The sequence below is a fragment of the Pogonomyrmex barbatus genome, unplaced genomic scaffold (genome assembly GCF_055798465.1).
Source record: "Pogonomyrmex barbatus isolate J1 unplaced genomic scaffold, ASM5579846v1 scaffold9, whole genome shotgun sequence".
Lineage (NCBI taxonomy): Eukaryota > Metazoa > Arthropoda > Insecta > Hymenoptera > Formicidae > Pogonomyrmex > Pogonomyrmex barbatus.
Window position 1 is genome coordinate 482,112 of NW_028297193.1, and position 22,257 is coordinate 504,368.

At 38.8% G+C, this 22,257-nt stretch overlaps 1 protein-coding gene across 1 annotated transcript in view; it reads left to right on the forward strand.

Annotated features, from left to right (window-relative positions):
* LOC105428989 (inactive tyrosine-protein kinase Dnt) overlaps nt 1–22,257 on the forward strand; it is a 70,765-nt gene that overhangs the window by 43,704 nt on the left and 4,804 nt on the right. Inside the window, exons 3-8 of the mRNA XM_089084461.1 lie at nt 1,597–1,867; nt 9,562–9,736; nt 14,692–14,896; nt 20,309–20,465; nt 21,140–21,407; nt 21,838–22,024. Of these exons, the coding sequence (XP_088940587.1) occupies nt 1,597–1,867; nt 9,562–9,736; nt 14,692–14,896; nt 20,309–20,465; nt 21,140–21,407; nt 21,838–22,024 (1,263 nt within the window). The remainder of the gene's footprint in view (nt 1–1,596; nt 1,868–9,561; nt 9,737–14,691; nt 14,897–20,308; nt 20,466–21,139; nt 21,408–21,837; nt 22,025–22,257) is intronic.

The window sequence follows — 22,257 nt, forward strand, 5'->3', positions numbered from 1 at the left end:
CTTTCCCTTCAAAAGGGCTTTAAGGTGCTCCCGCGGTATTCACGAGGAAAAATTTGTTCGAGTAAAATCCTAATAAAAAAAAAAAAAGAAAGAAATGTCGCTGCAAGTGGTCCTAAACAAAAAGTATTGTCGTATTAGTTAAGATAAATTCACCGCATTAACCGTCCGCCGCGTTTACTGGCTCGCATGAAGAAATTGCCTAGTGCGAATACTCGCGACTGTAATTAAATTACAGTAATAGACATTGTTAAAGATAGCTTAAAGCCATAAATTTCCGCGCGATCTCTTTCTATCGCGGCGTCAACGACTGTGAATAATTACTCGCGTGTGCAATCCTTGAATCAAAATAAATCGTCCACCGTAAACTGAGCCACTTTCTGTAATTAAAGGGAAAGGCCCGAGTGTGTGTGTGTGTGTGTGTGTGTGTGTGTGTGTGTGTGTGTGTGTGTGTGTGTGTGTGTGTGTGTGTGTGTGTGTGTGTGTGTGTGTGTGTGTGGGGGGGGGGGGGGGGGGGTACGCTGAATGATCTAAGAGCTGTTCGAGAGCCTTGATATAGAGACCCTCGTCGCGGTATCTTATGCACGAGTGGTAGACCACGGGGGAGTGGCGGCGTGACAGGCGTGCGTACGGCCGTGCACGGTCCATTCGTCTCGTTCACAATGTCCGCGTGATTTGCGTGGAGTGGAAAAAAAAAAAAAATAATAAATGCCCGGAGAGTAAGAGGGAGCGAGAGGGGGGGGGGGAGAAAGGAGAGATCTCGAGGTATGCCAACAATACGGGAATACGATAGGCAGGTGTCACGCCACCACGACCCCCCGGCGCGACGATTACGACGATTACCCGTAGAAGAGCCGGCGGTGTGTGCTCGCGGGTGGGGTGGAGTCGCCTTTCCGTTGACACCGCATCACGAAGCACTAACCAGATTATTTATGCCACCTCGTAAAACTTGTGGCGTGCCTGAACACAGTAGTCGCTACCACCGTCCCGTCCTCCTGCCTCCCCCCCCCCCCCCGTCCCGTCGTACGGAGGCCAATCTCGAATGACAGAACAAGGAGGAAGGGGCGGGAGGAGGGGGGGAGGGGGAATGCAGTCGTGCCTTCCAGGATCGCGCGCGGACTGCCTACTTCGATGGTGCGCTCTTAGCTCGACTCGGTCTCGAAAGTTACGAGATAGGCGGCAGTAAATACGGAATAGACCGACGCGTGGGATTTAATGTGAAATATCGCGCATGCCGGCCGATACGGCGGCGATATATATTCATATATCTATAACGTTAATATGCGCAATCGTATGCGGCGGCCGCGAGAAGGGACCACGAGTCTGGCATTTTCATGAATTATGGGCACCGCGCGCTATTTTTATTACGTGCCGGCGGACGACTAGCCGGAATACTTCCCCAGTACGAAATATCGGCTAGCGAGAGGGCAAGTTTGCGTTTGAAACACGAGCGTAAACGAAGTTTCTTAGAAATTTGTCCATGCCAAGAATTACTGTTATATCTACGAGAAGCGATTTGTAACAATTTCGCAGCAGCACGACGTAAGATTCTTCGTCTGTCGAGCGATGAAATTCGTTGAGGTACGTCCTTTCTTCCAGTTGCCGTATTCGATGGAGCTGGATTATGACGTGGTGGGCGTGCTGGGTGGACCATCTTCCGGAATGATGGCGTTACTACCACCGAAGGTAAACGTGTCTGCCAGAGGCGAGGTACCAGTCACCCTGCAGGTCTTCAGGATCAGATTGCCATGCTCGGGTGTTGTTAGCGCCGAAATTCCCCTGGCGCTCAGATTGAATGTCACGGCGCCGCCCGGCACTAGATACAACGACACCATCTTGGTCTTCAAGAGAAACAAGATCTGCTTGAAAGGTGCGTGCAAGTATTTAAAAAAATCAGAGGTGAGTTCTTGCGCGCGTGACACTTGTGCGTGCACCAGCTGGCGAGAAATCGCTATGCTAATTTTGAAAAACGTCGCGACATGGCTAATCACGCTTTTATTATTCTCATACATGAAAAAAAGCGGTATTCCCATTTCATTATTCTCGCGCATGAAATTTAGTGCGGTCTGAAATCCCGCGATTCTCATGGCAGCTTCGCATTAACCGACAAAAGTAGATCCGGATCCTAGATTTCCTAGAGTTCCTTTTTCTTGTGGAAATAATGCAAAGTTTTTCTTCTTTCGCTTGTTTTATTCAGAATAAAAAATCATGACAACGCGCGCTGTTTGTCGCTTAAAATATGAAAATGCTAAAGTGTGAATTATTTAACTCTTCCGTTTAGTAGCGTTTTACCGGCGTAATTAAAATTGTAATTCCCCTTCAATTCTGAATAATGTTTATCCAACTTTCTCTCTCTCTCTCTCTCTCTCTCTCTCTCTCTCTCTCTCTCTCTCTCTTCCTTCTCGCTCTTTCAGATTTATATTCATTTCATAGCTATACTCTCTTTTCCCCCCCTTAATTAATGAATAAATTTTGTTTTAATACGATATGCAAAATTGTATAAATCAAGTAAATTTTTTAATAATTCATGAAACATGAATGTTGATTAATGGTTACAATATCAAGTTGGCTTGCGGATTTCTATACCTTGTTATTTTCAATGGCGATATTGATGTACAGTGTATTATATGAAGATCCATTTCAAAGGGTAATACTATTTAAGCTTTGTAATCTACATAACATACGTTACTCGCTTGTGCATATTCTGCGGTGCAAGCGGTTCGCGCTGAAATGCGCTTTTGTTTATCTATATCCATTTTAACGCCATTGCAGTCGGCTGATAATTATTTCGTTTACGTAATCTCGAATTTAATTAGCACGTTCGCGAACCTGGCTGAATATCTTCGTTACGGCGACAGTTTCGACATGGTCGCGATTAAAACAGAAACGCGCATTCATTTCGTGTCACGCGCAAACTCAATTTATCTACGCAATTTATGGACTCTGCTTTGGACTGATATCTCTGACGTCGTGATATTAAACGTTCATAACGTTGAAAAGAATAACAATAACCGAGACAATTTTTGAAAGCGAAAAAAAGTTACTGCGAGTTAATCACATTGAAATAAACCGAAACGTCGAGCTTTATCAAAATAAATCTCAAGCATTGCCATTTAACGTTACCATCGAATGTATAAACATTAAATGCGCGGTATAAATTTTTTATTGATACCAATCGTAGATTGATATTATTATTTATGATTATGATTTTAAAGTATTAATTTATTTTACAACAAACGGTAGTAATGATCTTGAAATCTTGTATATTCCTGAATGCTTAAAGTAAGCGTTATATTATTAATGCAATATAGAATACGGTTGTTTGTATAATTATATGTAAATAGTAAAATTATATATATATATATATACACACACACACACACACACACACACACGCGCGCGCGCGCGCGCGCGCGCGCAGTTAACGTTATACGACAGAAATGGAAATAACGCACTTGGGTGAGGGTACAAACGTAATTTCCGCGCCACTTCCGACAAGGGTGCTCGTAAGCTTGTACTCATGGTACTTCACAGACGGTTCTCTCGACTCCGCAAACCTCATGCGACCTCGAAAACGTATGTTTTCTAAAAAAACAAACCACGCGGCAACGATGAATGCAATCTGGCAAATAGCCTCGATTTTCGTCCCCCACGCGCCATAATAGTTTGCCAATACTCCATACAGATTTTGTGTAACCAAAGCGAGTTTTTCATGCTTTTGGTAAATAAAAGTCCCGCGCGAACTAAATTGGAACCACACGTGACGTAGTCATGTTATTTATTTTTCCATCTATTTTCTTTTTTAAATTGAGAAGAAAATAAAAACTGATTTCCTACAAAAGAATACAAAAGAATCTCGTTGAATAAAACAGGTAAAAAACAAAAAACTTCAAATTTGAGGTTGAAAATAGTTTTTTGAGAATTCATATTCTGAGTTCTCTTAAAAATAATATTAAAATACATAATCAAAAGCATTGTAGAATTTTATTGTTATTTTATATATACTTGTGCTTGATATTGCCTATTAATACTGTATATATTAATTATATTATATTAAACACGATTATGAAACTTGGCAAATGTTCATTTTAAGATGCCATATGTCAAAGTGAAACTGAAACTTGTGTCAGAAAATATGCGTTTACACGATATACAGAAAACGATTCGACGGCAGAGAATTGCGACGACAGAGAAAAAGAGATAAAAAGAAAAAGAAAGAAAAGAAAGAGCAAAGAAGACGGAAAGAGAGAAAGAAAGAAAGAAAGAAGCGTAGATCCGGATCCGGTTACCGAAGCGGGCGACGATACAACAAAAAGCAATCCGCCGAGTAAAATTGAATCTCGCCGGGGGTCGGTGTATTTAATGAAAGAGAAGAGAAGGCAGAGGATTCCTCCCACACCGAAGATCAAGAGGGTCGGCCGCGGAGAAAAACGAAGTAGGTGGACAAGTAGGTACGCGAGAAGGCAGGAAGAAGGACGAAAATAAGTAAGCGCCTCCGCGGTGAAGACCTTAGTCGCGTCCTGAAGAGCAGATTTCCTGCTTTGTCGAATTTGCTTCTTCCTCGTCTTCCGCTCCCATATCGCCAAAGGATCTGTCAAGGGCACTGACGAATCCTTCGGCGATCGTTTCAAGCTCGAGAGGTCCTGCTGCAATCTGAAAAACACCTCGAGATCACTCGAAAATAATCGAATTCTCTACATGGAGCTTCCTATACTCGATGTTCGCATAGAAGACCACGTATATTGGAAGTCTGCTGTCAAATTGAAAAAAAAAAAAATTCGATAATCTATACATCGATGCTTTCTCCTCGATCTCTAGCTACTTTAGTATCTGCAATTCCAATTTTCGATCACTTCAATGTGCATTCGCTATATTTTTTTTCGCATAAAACGGCGCAATCACTATTTTTTAGATTTTTTTTTCAGATTTTTACATTGTTTTCAAATATTCAAATTACTTTTCATGTCGAATATATTTGAAAAATATTGACGTTTTGAATTATCGAGTATACTCGCAAGAATGCATATGTGAATATGTACTACATGAAGAGTAGGTATCGAGAAAAAAATATTTGGGACAAAAATGGTGCTGATAAAAATTTTATTTGATATGCTCCTGAGCTTTAAATATTCAACATGTATGAGCGTAAAGCTCTCCTTTTTCTGTGAACTGATCTCAACGTTGAACGTTTTTTTATTATGCAAAATAAAATAAGCATATCGGTACGCCAAAGATGTAATTCCATGATTTACGTAAGCCTCTCAGCACGACCAAATTTGTTTCTAAAGTCCACAGAGCTCGCGACGGAACGTCCACAGAGCTCACGAGAGAATGCGATTCGTGGAAGGTTGTCCTGTTAATCCTCTAGAGACTTAATTCTGGGCCTCCGTAAATCTCGGTTAAGGTCTGTTTGATGGTAGCAGATAGCATAGCTCGCCTGGATTTAATTGAGATACGCAGTCGCTCTTAACACGCCTTCCTGACTCTGCAGTTGCTCTTAAGTCCCTAAGTTTCGGGAGCGCGCGTCGCCGATAAGTTACGTCGATAGGTACTTCACTGTTCTTCGAACAACATGATCGATTTATCTCATTATTACAGCTTCGGAACATCGAAATGAAATGAACGCGTTAAAAGATGTGTAATATAATTCTTAACTAATCACATCGTATTAGATTAATTTGAGAAAAAAATTCAAGTATATTTTTAAATAATCGAAAAGAAATTAAGCGTTTGAAAAATGAGGAGAATTTTAATAGAAAGTTTTCCTTTTTTAATGAAATTTATCGTTCTTTTGTTATTTTTTTTTCATCAAAATAAATTTTAGAGAGATTTAAAATTTTTCTATTTTTACTTATTTTTTTAATATTTTCATTTTTTAATATTTTAATATTTTATTTTTTAATATTTTTTTAATATTTTCTTTATATTAAGTATTATAACATTTGCTTACACGCGCTTCAAATATTGCCTTGACTAAATGGCGAATACATTTAATCTTAATTGAGCATGACATTGATTTTTTTATGAAATCTATTATTTACTATATCTTGTGAAAAGTTTAAGATTACAATTATTATTATTATTAAAATTTAAATTAATTTTTAAAATATATTATATACTTTAGTTAATATGTTTCGTATTAATATCCAATAATGCTGATAAAATGTAGAACACACAACACTGTGTAAAAGTAATGTAGAATTTAATTTTACATTATGAAATATCTTGCAGTAATCTCTATATATTAAATTGTCGATTAATTCTTTCGTCGTAATAAAGCTAAATAATATGTGACTTTATACGTTTTCTCCTTTCGATATTTCATACTTTTTCATTATTCACATTTCGTAGCTCAAAAACTTTGATATTTGGACATTTAAATAAATAATCACACAATAAATACCCTTTTTAATTTGGATTTCATTTATCATGCTATTGTACTGCTTTTTTTTATATTTTTATATAAAATTGTAAATACTGTTTTCCAGTTTAATAAATACGTTGCTGGCTGTGATAAACCATGATATTTAACTTCTCTTTTTTTTCCTCCTCGTTCATTTCCTCGTTTCATAAAAGAAGGAAACAGGCTTCTTGCCTTTGCCAAGATAACGTAAACCAAGGAGGTCGCGTGATAGCCGAAGTAGAGCATCGCGAACACGAGTTACGAAGACGAGAAGGAGTTTGCTCGAGCGCGATGAGACGTGCGCAGGAAGCAGCAGGAAGAAAAAGTTAAATAAATCGTAGCCGTCTTCTGGTGCTGGGCTACAGCTTCTCGAGGACGAAACTCGCACATCGTTCCTTTGCGCGGAGTCCTTCCGTCTTCCTAAAACGTTCCTCTCACACGCTACGACGCGTCCGAAATACAAACAGATATCTCCGAGAGATTTCTATCATTTCAATTTCTTCGCTAGAATTACAATTACGTCAGATTCCGTAATATTCCGTTTCATTATTTTCGTAATATTATCAGTTTCTTCGAAAGTCACACGATACACGTACAATTTAATACAATATTATTTTACAAAATGTAACACATTATGTATTGTTACGTTTATTTTTACGTTTTTTATGACCAATAGGATAAAAACAATCTGTGTCGGGCATTAATTCCGCCCACGGATTATGTGTTACATTTAAATAATTTTATATTTTTCATCGAGTAGCGCATATTATAAAAATTTTTAGCATTTATTTAAACGTTAATAATCATTTCCCGTATGATAAAAGAATAACGTTCTACATTCTATTAATATCATTGAATAATAACACATGACATGTCAGTTAAAGTAAATTTTTAAAAAATTTATATAAAAATCTTTTTTTTTTTTTAAATGCAGTGACAATCTCGTTAGTTGTAATTTAATAAAGCTATCAAGAGATTATTTAATTTTCTTAATCTCTTTCTTGATAACAAGAATTTTATGATGATTGTGTGCATAATGTTGACAAATCTTAATGTTCAAGGTGGATTTTTCTCATGCCGCAAAAGCAATGCGTATTTTTAATGTACTACGACCTGCGGCTTAATGAACATTTCAGAGAGTACGTCCTGGCATTCTTTTTTATTTTCGTAACCAACGTTGATGTTACTTACTCGAATGAGATTGCTCTGCAACAAAAAGCTCTGGCTTTCAAATAAATATAGAGAGAAAAACCATAAGCGTATGTGTCTCTGCTATTAAGTCTCGGTAACAAGGCTTTAATCAATAAAGAATTGCAATTTGATGAAATGAAAAAAGTTTTAAAAGCGTCAATATTTGCTACAATTTTAAAATGCCTCTCATACATTCGGTCTTAATTGTATGGAGCAGGGCAAAAGTTATAATTAGTTTCAAAGACTTGGAACTAAACTTTCTATTTTTATCTAAGTCGAAAGAGAGATATAATATAACTAATCCGTTAAAGTGTGTATACAAAAATACGATCGGTTTTACGATGTGATTTGCATTAGAAATAATTACTTAGGAGCTAGTTGTAAGCGAAAAGGGAAACAAAATGTGATAACGATGATCTTATGTCGTTTATGATGCACGTAAGAAGATGAGACCGGAGAATCAAGAGTTGTTTTAGATTTCAGGCGAGCAGTGCCGATGAAGGAATGCATTTAGGGATTATACGACGCTATAATCTCAGGGACGAGTTAAGAGTTGATGGAGTTTACTTAATTTTATCATGACGCTCCGAAAGGATGCGTCCCTTTCCTCGGCATATCCTAGTCGAGGCTGACGTGCTCGGTTCTTGAAAGCTTTTGAGCTCTCGTGCTAAAGTTCCTCCGTCTAGGCTACGTTATTTACCTTTATAAGAGACGACAAGACGCCGCCCGTTCGACCCAAGTCTTTTCTTCTCACAACGCACGAAAGGATAGAGAGAAAAGAAATATCAAAAAGCGAGGTACCAGCGGGAAAATGTAAACGCGGCGCAGGCGAAAGAAAAGTCTCGACAAACTCGTCCTTTCAAGGCGCGCTTCCCGCGAGGAACGAGGGAAACGCCAACTGGGTTTGACTAATTCGTCGAGATTTCTTGTGAGACGTGCATTTTAATAAAGCAACGTTTCGACGAAAATTACGGAAAATTATCAGACTGTAATTCGCAGTCGAGTCTGATTGCCTAATAATAATATGAATGAACTTGGAAAAAAATAATCTACAGATTTTAGTGATCAAACCGAATTCACGAAATTCGATGTAAAATAATAAAGTGCATGAATTTGAAGAAATATTCCAAATATATTAAATACCAAGTTTGCAGTTCAAGAAAGCAATAAACATGTAATAAAGAATAATGATGTAATGATTAGCAATGTGAGTAACACGAGATCATCGTGACGTATGAAAAATACTTAAAGGTAAAAGTTAAATCAAATAAAGTTGCAATAGCGGCTGTACTTGCTGGAAAATTTGTGGTTTGCGGGCAATGATCCACCATCAAAGTGAGATCTCTTTGAGCACTTTCCATAGCTCGTCGATATTCCCGGCCGTTCGATATCGCGATACGCATAAACAATGGTTCGATTCGCGTCCAAGAGCTTCTCAATAGATTCGGATCTCGAGCACGTGGTTTGAGTGGAAATGCTCCAATTGACAAAATAGATTGCCGATACTATAATGGCGGTTATGCGAACTTTCCACATAGATCGAGTACGAATATAAAAACGTAACCGTCGAATAAAATGTGAAGGGGGTACATGAATTGGATATCAACGGGTTTTTTTTTTTTTTTTTTTTTTTTTTTTTGAATTGAAAATAGAATAAAATTAAAATGAAATTAAATTATACATTGTTTATATGCCATATGCTTTGTTTACTGTAGAGTGCTCTGCAAAATTGAAGCACGAGAGATGTACTTTAGTTGACGTTCATCACGCTGACAAATTTATTCTCGGAAAAAATGAAACCGATTTTATTTTGTCAAAATTAATGGAATTATCTTAAATTTATTTATAACAACAAAATTCTTTTCTCGAATGCAATACATGGTCCATTAATTTTATTAATAAGACTGCGTGAAGATATCGAATATGTTTAAAGGTATATCACGTACTAATGAACTGATTTATATTGGCAGGTGTTGAGACTCCTCCCAGTAATGATTCGGTACGTTTGGAGCCCGATCCGTTCGTCAATGACGCCAGTGCACTTTACATCGCGGCTATCTGTGCTTTCGCCTTAATTTTGGTCGTCGGCAGTGTCGCAAGCGCATTGTACATCCGCAATAGCAAAGCTCGCGTTCAAGAATCGCAGTGAGTAAAATTTTATATAAATAGATATTTATATTTGATTGACAAGAATTAATATGATAGAATACTGACATGAGTGTTAAATATAATTGCGCCTTTATTTCCCACCACTTCTACATTTAAAGCGTCAACTTAAAAAGAGAGGAAAATCTAAGAACAAGATCTGAGACGTAGGTGAGCGCTAAACGACTTTCCAAGTCCATTTCTGCAAATTCCTCTTAATCTTCGCTTCGTTAGAATTACTCAACAAAACGTATTTTATTAAAAATGCGGTAATAAAACAAGCAACAAGATAGAAATACATTCACAAAAATACGTCAGCGATGGAGCGATTTTTTAAGCGACGTTCATCTCACGGAGGAATAACGTGGACGCGCCAGCCGGCTTCTCGTTCTGTCGCTTATTAAATTCGCGTTTCTAAAGATTGCGCTTGGTCCCACCGCGGGAAAATAGATTTGGTGTTCGAGCAAAAGATTTTCATTACGTAAGATGTCGTCGTAAGACGTGTCGTAAATGCAGCTTTTCACGTGCCGGCGGGCGCGTTCTCATTTTCGGCGAGTCACTCGAGCGAGAAGTATCGCGGACGCGAGTTTCCACGACGTTCGCGAATTTTCTGTCGAGTAGGAGAGACGTCGGCACTGCGACCGCAAAACCAGTCGGAGGGAGAGGGGAGAGGGGAGAGGGGAGCGACAGAAAGATTTCCGCACCCCCGCGGGAAATTCGCGTGGATAAGCTGGATAGGAAGGAACTCGTCCGAATGAAATATCCTTTCAATAAGCCGCCGGTGATCCGTCGGTCGCTTGGCACGGCAGCCGACATTTTATTGCATAGCTATGCGCACCCCCTTTCTCGGTATCGGGGATCTCCCTTCTGCGGGAGAGAATGTAAGGAGGATGTTAGGGATCCGAGAGGATCCGCTTTTACCGCTCTTCTCATATTCGTGTTCATCTTTTTGTTGGATCGCCCTTTACCGCGTATGTGAAGTCGAGTTAAGTCTCGACTCAATTGCGAAATTTTCTCGAATTAATAAGGCTATATAATTTGAAACTTACGTCGATTTACCATTACGTTGCTCAACTTCCGTAAATTCCTTCATCGACGTTTCTCGTTAAATTTTTATTTCGCTTTTCGTTTAAGATACAAAGATATAATCTCTTTTCCGTTTTACGCCTAAAACATAAATTTTTATATAACGATAGAAACTAACGGAATAACTTTTAACTGTATGTTTAATTTTTTTTCTTGTTAAAGTATCTTTATATATTTCTATATCCTTCTTTATTCTTTAATAGGATTGCCTCTCGTTTTCCCGTTGACTGAAGCCAATTGTCTTTGTCCGAGTATATTGAGCCTTCTGAAAATCCTCATCATGAATTTTTCTCGTTAAACAAGAAGCGGATCGTATTTTAGCGCCATTCCCCTCATTAACGGTGAATATTATGCGAAAACTTTCTATCCGCGACCTTTAAAGTTCGATCGTTACTTTCACTGTAATTATTTTATACTTTAGCACATCGAGTGTTCCATTCCGGTGCCTCTACTTCGAGGTGCATAATCGAAGAACTTGAACGAGATAGAAACCATACTGCCAGAGAGTTAGAATAGAAACAAAGCTACTCTTGCTTCACTTTACTGCCTCTTTCTCTTTCTCTTCCGCTATTGTTTGTCTCAAAGAGAGAGAATTGTCTTTTACTCGGATATTTATTAGCTCTCTTTTGATATTCTCCATTGCAAATTTTTCTCGTTAAGTGATAAGCAAGGAATTTGACACTCTTTCTATGAACATTGATATGCCAGAATATTATGTTACACATTTATTTCATATTTATATGAAATTTTTATCGCAATTTTTCGCGATAATAATATTTAAAAAATTCACCGATTATTCGGTCATCGAGAACATTAAATTTTTCAGTACATCTGTTGCTTTCATATATTCACTCGACAAAATTATAATTGCTTTTAAAGGATCTGTTTCTCGTCGTTCTCATCGATCTGCACGGACTAAAAACGGATAAAAACTCAATGCGTGGCAAGATATATTACGTTAACTCCAACGTTATTTTACACGAGATTGAAATATTACACGGCGATATCTGTCGCGGAATTGAAATCAATATCCCAGCGTGGCACTGACCGTAGCATACGGAAAAAGAAAGCAACAGATGTTCGCTCGAACAAACAACGCGCAATTGGCCAGCGCGTGACGCGAATGCGATCGAACACGATCATCCGTAATCTCGCATCGGAAGACATCAAATATTTATCGCATGGCAAAGTGGCCTTTATAAGAAACCCAGGGGAGGGACGCACCCTCATTTTATACCGTCTTTCGCTCTTCTTTACGCTACTCCCGACATGAGCCAATTGTCTCTCCCGGGATATATTAGCTCTTTTGAGCTCTCTCTACCCCTGATAACATGCGAAGAAATGGATTTTTACTTTTCCCGATTTCCCTCTCCTTCTCTCTCTCTCTCTTTTCCATCCTCCTTTCTTCCTTCTGGTTTCCACCACGTTCCACGTACCAACATCCCCGCCGGCGAGTGTAAAACTGCAGATTTTACATCCGTACGCTCGAACGAACACGGCCACCCTCTCGTATCTCGTAAGCCCTTTTTGCTGCTGCATCGAACTGCACGATGTACGAAAGGCGCCTTCGAAATTTGGTAAGCAGCGAAAAGTTTTCTCGGGAATACGTTTTTACGTTACTCGCGAAACTCACATCGGGACTTTACTGTAGTCTTCCAACTTTTCCCATGAGACATTTATTTTTGCATTTTGACATTGACTCGATTAGCTTTTCCGTAATTATATAAATTATATATGTATATCATTAATTTTTCTCTTAATACTAAGAATATTTATGTATGTGAATATGTACAAAATTGTATTTAAATTAAAATTCATCATTCACAGATTTAAATATATATATATATATATATAAAAGATATTCGCGTTCTGTAGATATAAGCTTATTGAATTATATTAAAAGTTAATAGCTTTTATTCGAGCTGATAATACGTCGTCAGTTTCGCCGATAAGTTCTCAATCTATGGAAATTTCAGCGCAAATACTCGCTCTCGAGTTATAAAAGTGATATTACTTTCCGAACAACACTTTAACATTTCTGTTCCTGGCGAGGGCTCGCTTTCGCGGGCACAGACAGATTCGTCGGAAGTCGATCTGACCGCGAAACGTTTCCGTAAGAGTCGCGTAAAAATAAACGGGTACAAACGACCGACGAACGGGGAATATTTGAAATCGATGCGGCTGAAATCGACGCGTTTTTCTGTCGTTCGTCTTTTTAGCGAATACGTTCGGCGGCAGATTTACATGCACGAAATGGCCAATAAATCTCTAAAAATATCCTCTCGTCTATTTCTCATCGGTATTTTTCAGTCGTCATTCTGTTCTGTTCCTTCCTCTGTTTCTTTCCCTATGTCTTTCTGAAAATTTCGCCCCCTATTCTAATATAACTTGTTTCGAAAATTCTTACTCTAGCAACTGAGTATAATCTTGTAATCTCAGAATAAGAATGAATAAGACTTATTTTCGTATGATATTTCTTTAAATAATCTCGATATAAGTTATAAAAGCCGTCAAATAAAGATTTTACGTTTCCTTGGAACTTAAAGTTTTATAAGAATAACTTATAAGAATATTTGTTCCAGTGGTAATATGGCAACTAGACTACTTTTTATTAATTTAAATGTTTTTGTTTATACAAACATTGTATTTACTCATAAACAATGTTAACTACACGTAACAAAAAGTAAAGAACAAACAAGTTGAGATGAATACAACTATAAAGTTACATCGATAGTAGAGAACAGAAGCATATTGAATTTAAGAGTTAATTAATTAAATCGAAAGTATAGAAAGCTCTTTGAGTTAAATTCAAATTGATGCGCCTTTCTTGTCGCGAAAGATGGTCGGTGATACGCAAGAGACAAAAAGGAAGAGAGGATTACTTAGAGCTTTTTGGGAGCTTATCCGGGACGAGATGTAAATCTTTCTAGAGATAGAGAATGAATATTCGAGGAACTTCTTGTCGAAGATAATTTCTCATTGAGAGTTATGTATACAGGGCGCGGAATGATGTATACTTATGAAATAGGATAATGCACCGCGTTCTTCTCTGTCTCTCCTACTAACGCTCTTCTATCTTTTGCCGGGAGAAGTGTATACATTGGACTTTATAAAGCGACCGTCTATCTCGTAAGTGATGTTGTAATTTGTATTACGTTTACCTCGACATATTACTGGCCGAGTAGCCTCGCGGGAGAAAAGCTTGCTAAAAGAGCCTAATATGTGATGATTCCCAGGCGAAATTAAAGCAGTTAAATTAGCGGTCACAGTGTAGATTTTCTGATCCTAACTATGAAGTTTTATAAATGTTTCCGAATACATAATTTATATATACATCGCCTAATAAATAAAATATTATTTCAGTTTTAAATCGTGAATATTAAATTTAATTACACTTTTGAATAATTACACACGAATTATAACAATAATGTTTGGATCACATGTGACACGATGATCCGTAGTTTGTAACTGGACTTTATAAAATCCGATAACTCTCTTCCGATGCTTGACTACATGTAACTCTGATGAGAGGATAATTAATGTTCGCGAATCTCAAATAAAAAAAAAAAAAAAAAATGTAATCTTCCACTTGAAAGCTCATCGGTCGAAATGAAAGATCGTCGACCGAAATAATTCTCTCGGCGATGTCCGAAATCGATGGCGGATTCCCGGATTTGTAGAAGAGACTCGGTGCAGCGTGTTAAAATTTGTTTCAACGAAATCGTCTAGCTGCGGCGACGGTATCCGGAGTTCCGTGACAATTACTCGAGCTCCCGCTTTCACGGGGCAGCGCGTTCTCGCGCCATTGTAACGATAATTAACCTGGGTGTAACAATCGCGCCGCTACAGAGATCCTTTCGTCCTTTCAGGAAAACTCTGCCTTGCTGCAGTTACTCCGCGGCCGAGACCGGTGGCCTGGCCAGGAGTTCCGTTTTAGTTAGAGTCGACCCACGGCCCGGAAGTGCGAATTCCGGAAGTTACGCCACTATCGCGGACCTCGAGCCGCTCTACGCGAGGCCATGCGGTTCCAGGGCGAGTTACTACGCAGCGAGTCACGTAACGCATCTCAGCCAGGTATGCAACGAAATAATTTCGTTGGTTCAAAGCCATAAAATGCACACCAAGTGTCGCAATTATTATTTCATATTAGTATAATTGTTATTTTATGTCGGCTGTCTATTAATACTGTCTACCATTACATTATTGAATCAGACTTAAAGCACATTTCTGGATTAAGTTTTAAAATCTGTCTGTATAATCGAGATATCGATATATTCTTTAAAGTATTTTAAAATAAAATAAAATAAAAATAAAATAAAATTTAAATAAATTATTATTTATTAATATATCAATCGAAGATTCAATTCTTAAGATAATTAACAATAAATTACAAGAATAAATAATTATTCCTATTTGCCATCTAGTATTAGTATCACGCTCTTTCTTTTCGGTAAATTATTGGATGACAAATTCCATGGTACTTATCTGTCGTTTTCTTTTCACGCGTATTCGCGCTTTGCGCTTTTTCTAATCGCGACGAAACAACAGTCCGTGAAACAGACTCGACGATGGACGCGAAACTTGTATTGCGCATCAGGAAATCCGATTTTCTCTCGGTCGTTCCTTCCACTTCACTATCGCGAACTCCGCGTCTGCCATCGACTACCGGAAGCGGAAGCAGTGCGAGACGGCTCCTCCTCCTGTCTCATCCCGTCCCGCATCCCGTCCTGTACCATCTCGTCTCGTCCCGTATACACAACGAGTGCCGCGCCTCGCAACTTTATCGAGTTTGCGGCCGAGCGAACCGCTTTCCACGGACAACTTTGGCGCCCAACCCTTTCCAGCCCTTCGGCTCTTTATTCAGCGATTCTAAACCCGCCGACTTACAACCCTCATTCCTCTTTTTCCGAGACATAGGGTAAAAGGTCTACGCGTGTAGTGCCTTTTTCGCTTCAACTTCCGTCTTCTTGAGCATGTTCGATTTCTTACATTTTGAGCAAGAATTTCTTTCTCTCTCTCTCTCTCTCTCTCTCTCTCTCTCTCTCTCTCTCTCTCTCTCTTTTTACTTGCTTCTATCGTTGCTTTGACATATAGCTGCTGATCGCCTTTGATCCCTTTCAGAGCTTTGAGTTCACATTCGAGAAAACGGAATGTTTGGCGCATTGGCGCTTCGTTGGATTCGTTTCTTCAAAAAAAACGTCGTAATTCTCTTATATAAAAATAAAAGTTTTTAATGTGATACGTATTGGATCAATTTCGCGTTTGGTTTTATCAGCATTCAATGAAATTAATTTCATCTTTGCTACTAACACGCACTACTACACATCGTAATATATAAATCTTAATAATAATCAACGTTTAACTAATTAACATAATGTGTATTAAAATATTAAAAAGTATTTACTAAAGTGCGTTTTACTCAAAATTTCTTGAACCGTATCGTAATATTTATATATATAAGATAAAATTGTGTTATAGATACACGTTGCTCTGTAAATGTTTTTATTATTTATGATATTTTTGAAATTATATATTATTATCACAATATATGTATAAAAAAATAATTTTGTTTAAACGACAGAGATGATACGAGGTAAACATCTTATCAAAAATTTTGATGACAATTTATACGATTATATAAGAAAAATAAAACAATTCGTAAGTAATTTTGGTGCATTTATACATAGGTATAGCGGCATTTACGCAAGCAAACGCAAGTGGTAAAGGTCGATTTCAATAACCGGCTACACACGCAATCGCTGCGTGTCACGGCCCGTCGCCTCGTTTTAACTACCGTTTTGAAGCACGCGCTATTACCCGCCGCTATTTCTCTCGTCATACCCCGAAGTATCTTCCTGCAAAGTGCGCAGTCAAAGAGTGGAGCGAGGGTCGCGCGAAAATGTCGAATAAATATGAGATCGCGCCGCACCGTTCTCATTGAAACAAGCGTTTTGCATTAATTTCCCCGGGAAAAGAAATGCTGATACCACCTGCACTTTGTTGGGCACAAGAGATAGGCAGACAGAGAGAGAGAGAGAGAGAGAGAGAGAGAGAAAAAGAGAAAGAGAGAAGGGAGAGAGGAGAAAGATATAGGGGGTTACACATGCGGAGTTACAGCAGCTCCCGAGGTTGACGTCGGCGCTCACCCTTCTCAGACGTGGCGCGCAGTGAAAGGAGGAGGACGCGAGAGGGCGAGGTTCGGCAGCAAGAGGGAGGTAGAGAGAGAGAAGGCGGGAGGGGAGGAGAGAGAGAGAGAGAGAGAGAGAGAGAGAGAGACTGATTGGAAGTGGGTCCTGTGATTGTTTTGGCTTTGATCTTGGATCAATTTACCGGGTATACGCGCGTATGTACTCGAACCCTCCGACGCGACGCTCCGTCTCGAACGCAACCGACCCTATGAACGTGCACACAGAGAGAGACGGCTCCGGCTTCGCACACCAGCCACAGTTCACGTTCACGTACCTACGTCGGGCACGTACGCACGTACACACCAACCGATTGATATAGAGCCATGAACCTTCGTGAAAACCTTACCCTCTCCGCGTCACGAGCCAGCTTGAGGATTCCTCTCGGACCGACCGACCGACTGACGTAATCCAGCGACAGCGTCTTACCCCACCCTGTAAAACGATACGCTTGAGATCCCATTGCTGGGGAAGCCATTACCTGACGCTGTCTATCGGAGGAAACGATCTTCAGCACGAGGACAAACACACATCCTCTTTCCTCTCGGATCTCCTGCCGTGGATTTCTGCGCGAGCAAGTCGAGCACAGGGAAATGGCCTGGCGATCCGACATTTTCCGCATGACCTGCCCGGATGCCAATACCCGAGTTTTTTTTTTCTTTCTCGTAAAAGTTGCAAGCACCTCCGCGTTGTGATGATCGCGAGACCGAGACAATCGACCGCGTGTTTGCCGATTTGATTCTATCATTTCGCATTCGTAGCAGCAAACGGTTATTTGTCTAAGAACACACGATAAATTAACTCGAAAAAAATCTAATTCTTTTGTACGATTTCGTACAGATTTGATCTTTCATATTATTTTCCCGTGAGAAAAATTTTGCCCGACCGTTGAGTTAAAATGTTTTAAAATGAGATATGTAAATTAAGAAATGACTGCGCACTAATTTCTAACAAAATTTAACTTCTCTAAAATCCTCTTTTCCTCTTTTTTTTTTTTTTTTTTTTATTAACGTTCTCAATAACTAAATTGGCGCTAAACGCAACGGAAAGATTTATCACGGAAAGGAAGGAGTAGTTTAAGAGTGCCATCTTGCTCGAGGCGACTCGGTATACGTCGGTAATAATTTTCAGCGGATTAAAAACTCCGCGTAAATTATTCAAGATAGTAATAGAATTACAAAAAGTGCAAGCGTCGATTGGCGCCGTTGAGTTAGCAATTACTTCATATATCGCGTTATATTAGTTAGCCGGCGCGTTATATTAGTTCCGTGGGGTTACGTAAAAGCCGATTCTTCGATTTAATTAATTCTCACAGCCACGGAGTTCCGTCGTTTTCGTTTCGTCGTACCGCCGAACCGGCGTTTTAATCGAGAGAGATGGAAAACCGTATTATTAAATCGGCGGGGTCGAATTAAAAGTGTTCTCGGCATGTCGAGCGTGGTAGTCTGAAAACGAAGCTTTTAGAGCGCCTTCAGCGGGTCGAACGAACGAACGAACGAACGAACGAACGAACGAATGAGCGAACGAACGAACGTGATGTTTGACGAAAGCCTTTCAGTAAATAAATCAAATTGCTGCTCCGCTCGCTGGATGAGCTAAAAACTCTCGCCCGTGGCGCTACATGCACGATACGACTGCGATTCTGATTCCGTAATGCAAATAGCAAATAGTAAAAAGAAGTATCATTACTAGATACAGGAAAAATTTCGAGCAGTGTCGCCCGTGTCCGAACGTATCTTCTATTATAATATTTTTCTGCTGATCGATAAATAAGTAACGTGCAATGTAGAGCGCTTTCAGATCAAAGGAGTCACAATTTGTGTTAAAATTTTAGAACGCTAGTATGGATTATTAACAATTTAATCGGTTTAATTTGCTTGTATATTTGCTTGTATATTTCTCGCAACTGCCGATATTAATTAATAACAATCAATCACGTAATTGTTCGATATAATATTTAATTAAGAATTATTTAGCTTTAGGTTAATCACATTAGTGATTTATTATAAAAGACTAGAAAAAAAATGGTTCAATTCTTAAATCAAATCTAATTTATATTTATAGCTTCGTTACGCAACACAGTGGATTTCATTCGCACCTTGAACGCGTCGGGCGGTCCCCGCCCGGCAATTTCTACCTCGCTCATCACATTTTCATCGGGAAACGAAAAAAAGCACACGCCAGCGCATATATATGGGAAGCGGGCCGTGGAAAAAAAAAAAAAAAAAAAAAGAAGAAAATAACCGCGAGGGAAAGCGAGATCGACGAATTGCGATTCGTCCGGGTTCGGGCTCACTCGTCGTTCGCGCGAAAACAACGTACGCCAGACGCGCCGACACAATTCGCCTCTGCAATAATCACAGATCCCGATAAGCCGCGGAATTAGCCGCGGTGTTTGCATTTTCACCGAGCATCCCGCGCTATCCGGGAATTTCGTAAATAATTTCCGAGACCACTCCGAGCCAACCCCCCCCCCCCCCCCCCGAACGGCGTTACCGTCCATTCGAATTGCCGCCGCCGTCGCGCACCCCTTTCTCGAATCCAATATATCGCTCCGTAATTTCGCGGCGCGGTCACATCGACGTGTTTCGAACTGGTTTTCTATCGCGTCTCCTTTCTTTTTTTCTCTCCATTCCTGCCGTGTCTCCACCCGTTTCTCTCCACCCGCGGCTCGTTTCCGTCTATGCGTGGGCGCGCCCGTCCGTGCGTACATCCAAATGGAACGGGCGGGGGCCGAAGGCAAAACTCCGGAAAATTGAAATTAATGAATAGTCACCCCTCCTGTGCGCGCGTCGCGTAGCTTTCTCGCGTTTTACGTCGGCTCCGATGGAAATCCGCCTGGCGAACAAAGAGGGTCGCGCGACGATGCCGTAACGACCCTCGGGGGGGAAGGTTTCTTCCTCGGAGGACCCGCGCGAGGTCTCGTCGGCGTCACCTTATACACGACAAATGCCTTTTTAATGAATCCCCGCCTGATGAGTTTTTTTTTTTTTTGGAAGTTATGAATTATGCAGGCGTGCCCGCGCACGATTGAGATTTTAAACGGCAGGGTTGTTAACTGCTAACATTTAAATAATCGCGTAGTTTACTCATTTCTCCTCGAGAGATTATGACTGAATTTTTTTACTCTCTATCTTTTCTCAGCTTATTCTGAAGAGAAAAACTTTTTTCATGTTTATTATTATTAAAGTATCATTTTTTGTCTGTCAGAAAGTTTATAGTATTGCTAAATTGTTTTCATAAATTTTTTATTTCCATCGACATGATCGGTATTCCTTCAGAAGAGATTAATAATTTTTAGTCGACCGATCCATGTGAAAAGGCCAGAGCACTCGCAGTGTCCAGATCAGCATTATACTGCCGTACTCTCGTGCAGGAGGGTACTTTTGGTCGCGTATACAAAGGAACTTTGGAGTTAGCAGGACGAGAACAAGAAGTCATCATAAAAACTGTTACAGGTAAAATTTGAATTGTAAAAACTATTAAATATTGTACTATCTGTCTGATAGATTTCTTTGAAATGTAATGATTTTGTTGATAAAAATTTTTAATAGTAATTTTTAATAATTGATACAATACATTTATAAATTTAGAAAAGTTGATTACTTCGTATATATATCATCAAGAAATAATATAAATGGTTGATAAATCAACGAGAATATCTATTCAAGATAAAATAGAAAGTTATTGTATCCACTATCGGCTATCCATAATTCATGGTTAGATAAGTTAATATCTCGATTTTAAATGTAATTAAATAATTAGAAGTCAACACTTTTTCATTTGACTTGACCATTACACCTTTACATATTTACCTGTCGTATAATTAATTTATAAATATTTATAAAATAATTTTTATTTAAATATATAATTTAATAAGATAAAAGAGATAAGTTTATTGTATAAAAAAATAGTTGAAATCATACCTTCATTTAAATAGAATAACAATTTAGTAAATTTTCAGATTCAGATTATATCTTATTTATTTTTTAATAAATTATTGACTTTACATATTTTGCTATTTAAAGATAAAAATTCGGACAGGCACAACCGACAAAATGAATGTTGAATTGCAATCAACATCATGTGGGCGTTCTAATTACACTGAAACTGAATAATATGTTTGTTTCAGAGGTAGCATCCGCTTATCAAGCCTCTCTTTTAGTAGTGGAAGGCTCACAACTGGCTGGATTAGTTCATACAAATATCGCCTCTTTGGCGGCTGCTTGTCTGGACAGTTCGTGTCCTTTACTAGCTTACACAAGCACGCCTGGTGAGCTAAACTTGAAGGTCTACCTTACGGATGGAAATCACCATCCAGTGACTAGAGACTTGGTGCATGTTGGTGCACAGGCTGCTAGAGCTGGAGCGTTCCTCCATGGGCGAGGGCTGCTGCACAGGTAAGTTGATATAAAGTTTTATATATATATATATATATATATATATATATATATATATCCACTGTAGCATTATTAAAATCAATTACGATAATGAATAATCGCCTGTTTTTGTAAAAATTATCGCCGTTCTCTTCTTTGTTATAAAAATGAAAATAAAAACATAATTATTTAATAAATTTCTTAGATAAAATTATGTTTACACGCTAAAACTATTTATTTATATTAATTGTTATAGATCAAATACATTTAGTTAAACGATTTACAAATACAAAATCGAATATTATTATTGCGATTGGAACTACTATCAGAGATGATGTTATTGTCCTTTACGATATATATATATATATAGAGTTCGCTTATCACGGATTTAGCAATAGTGCTAAAATGTCAAGGACCATTTTCGTCTTAGAAATCGATAATTTGTTTCTAGGGATATTGCTGCTAGAAATTGCCTGATCGAGCCGAGCAGTCTCCGTGTGCGACTGGCTGACGCTGCCTTGGCTCGAGACCTCTTCCCTCAGGACTACCATTGTCTTGGCGATAACGAGAACCGACCCATACGCTGGATGGCCCTAGAGAGTCTCCAGCGCAATGAATACAGCACGGCGACCGATGTGGTATGATTTGACATTTATATATGTACACAAATTTAACTATCACATTTTGCGAGAAAGCATCTCGAATAAATTTAAATGAATACATTAAGTTTGTTCCATGAATTAATGGAGTATTTCGAATATAATTTTATTTTTAATATTAATTTATAAAAACATATTTAATACATTTATTTAGATTCATCGAGATGTCAAAAGAAGAAATATTAATTTCGTTCTAAAACCAAAATATTTCT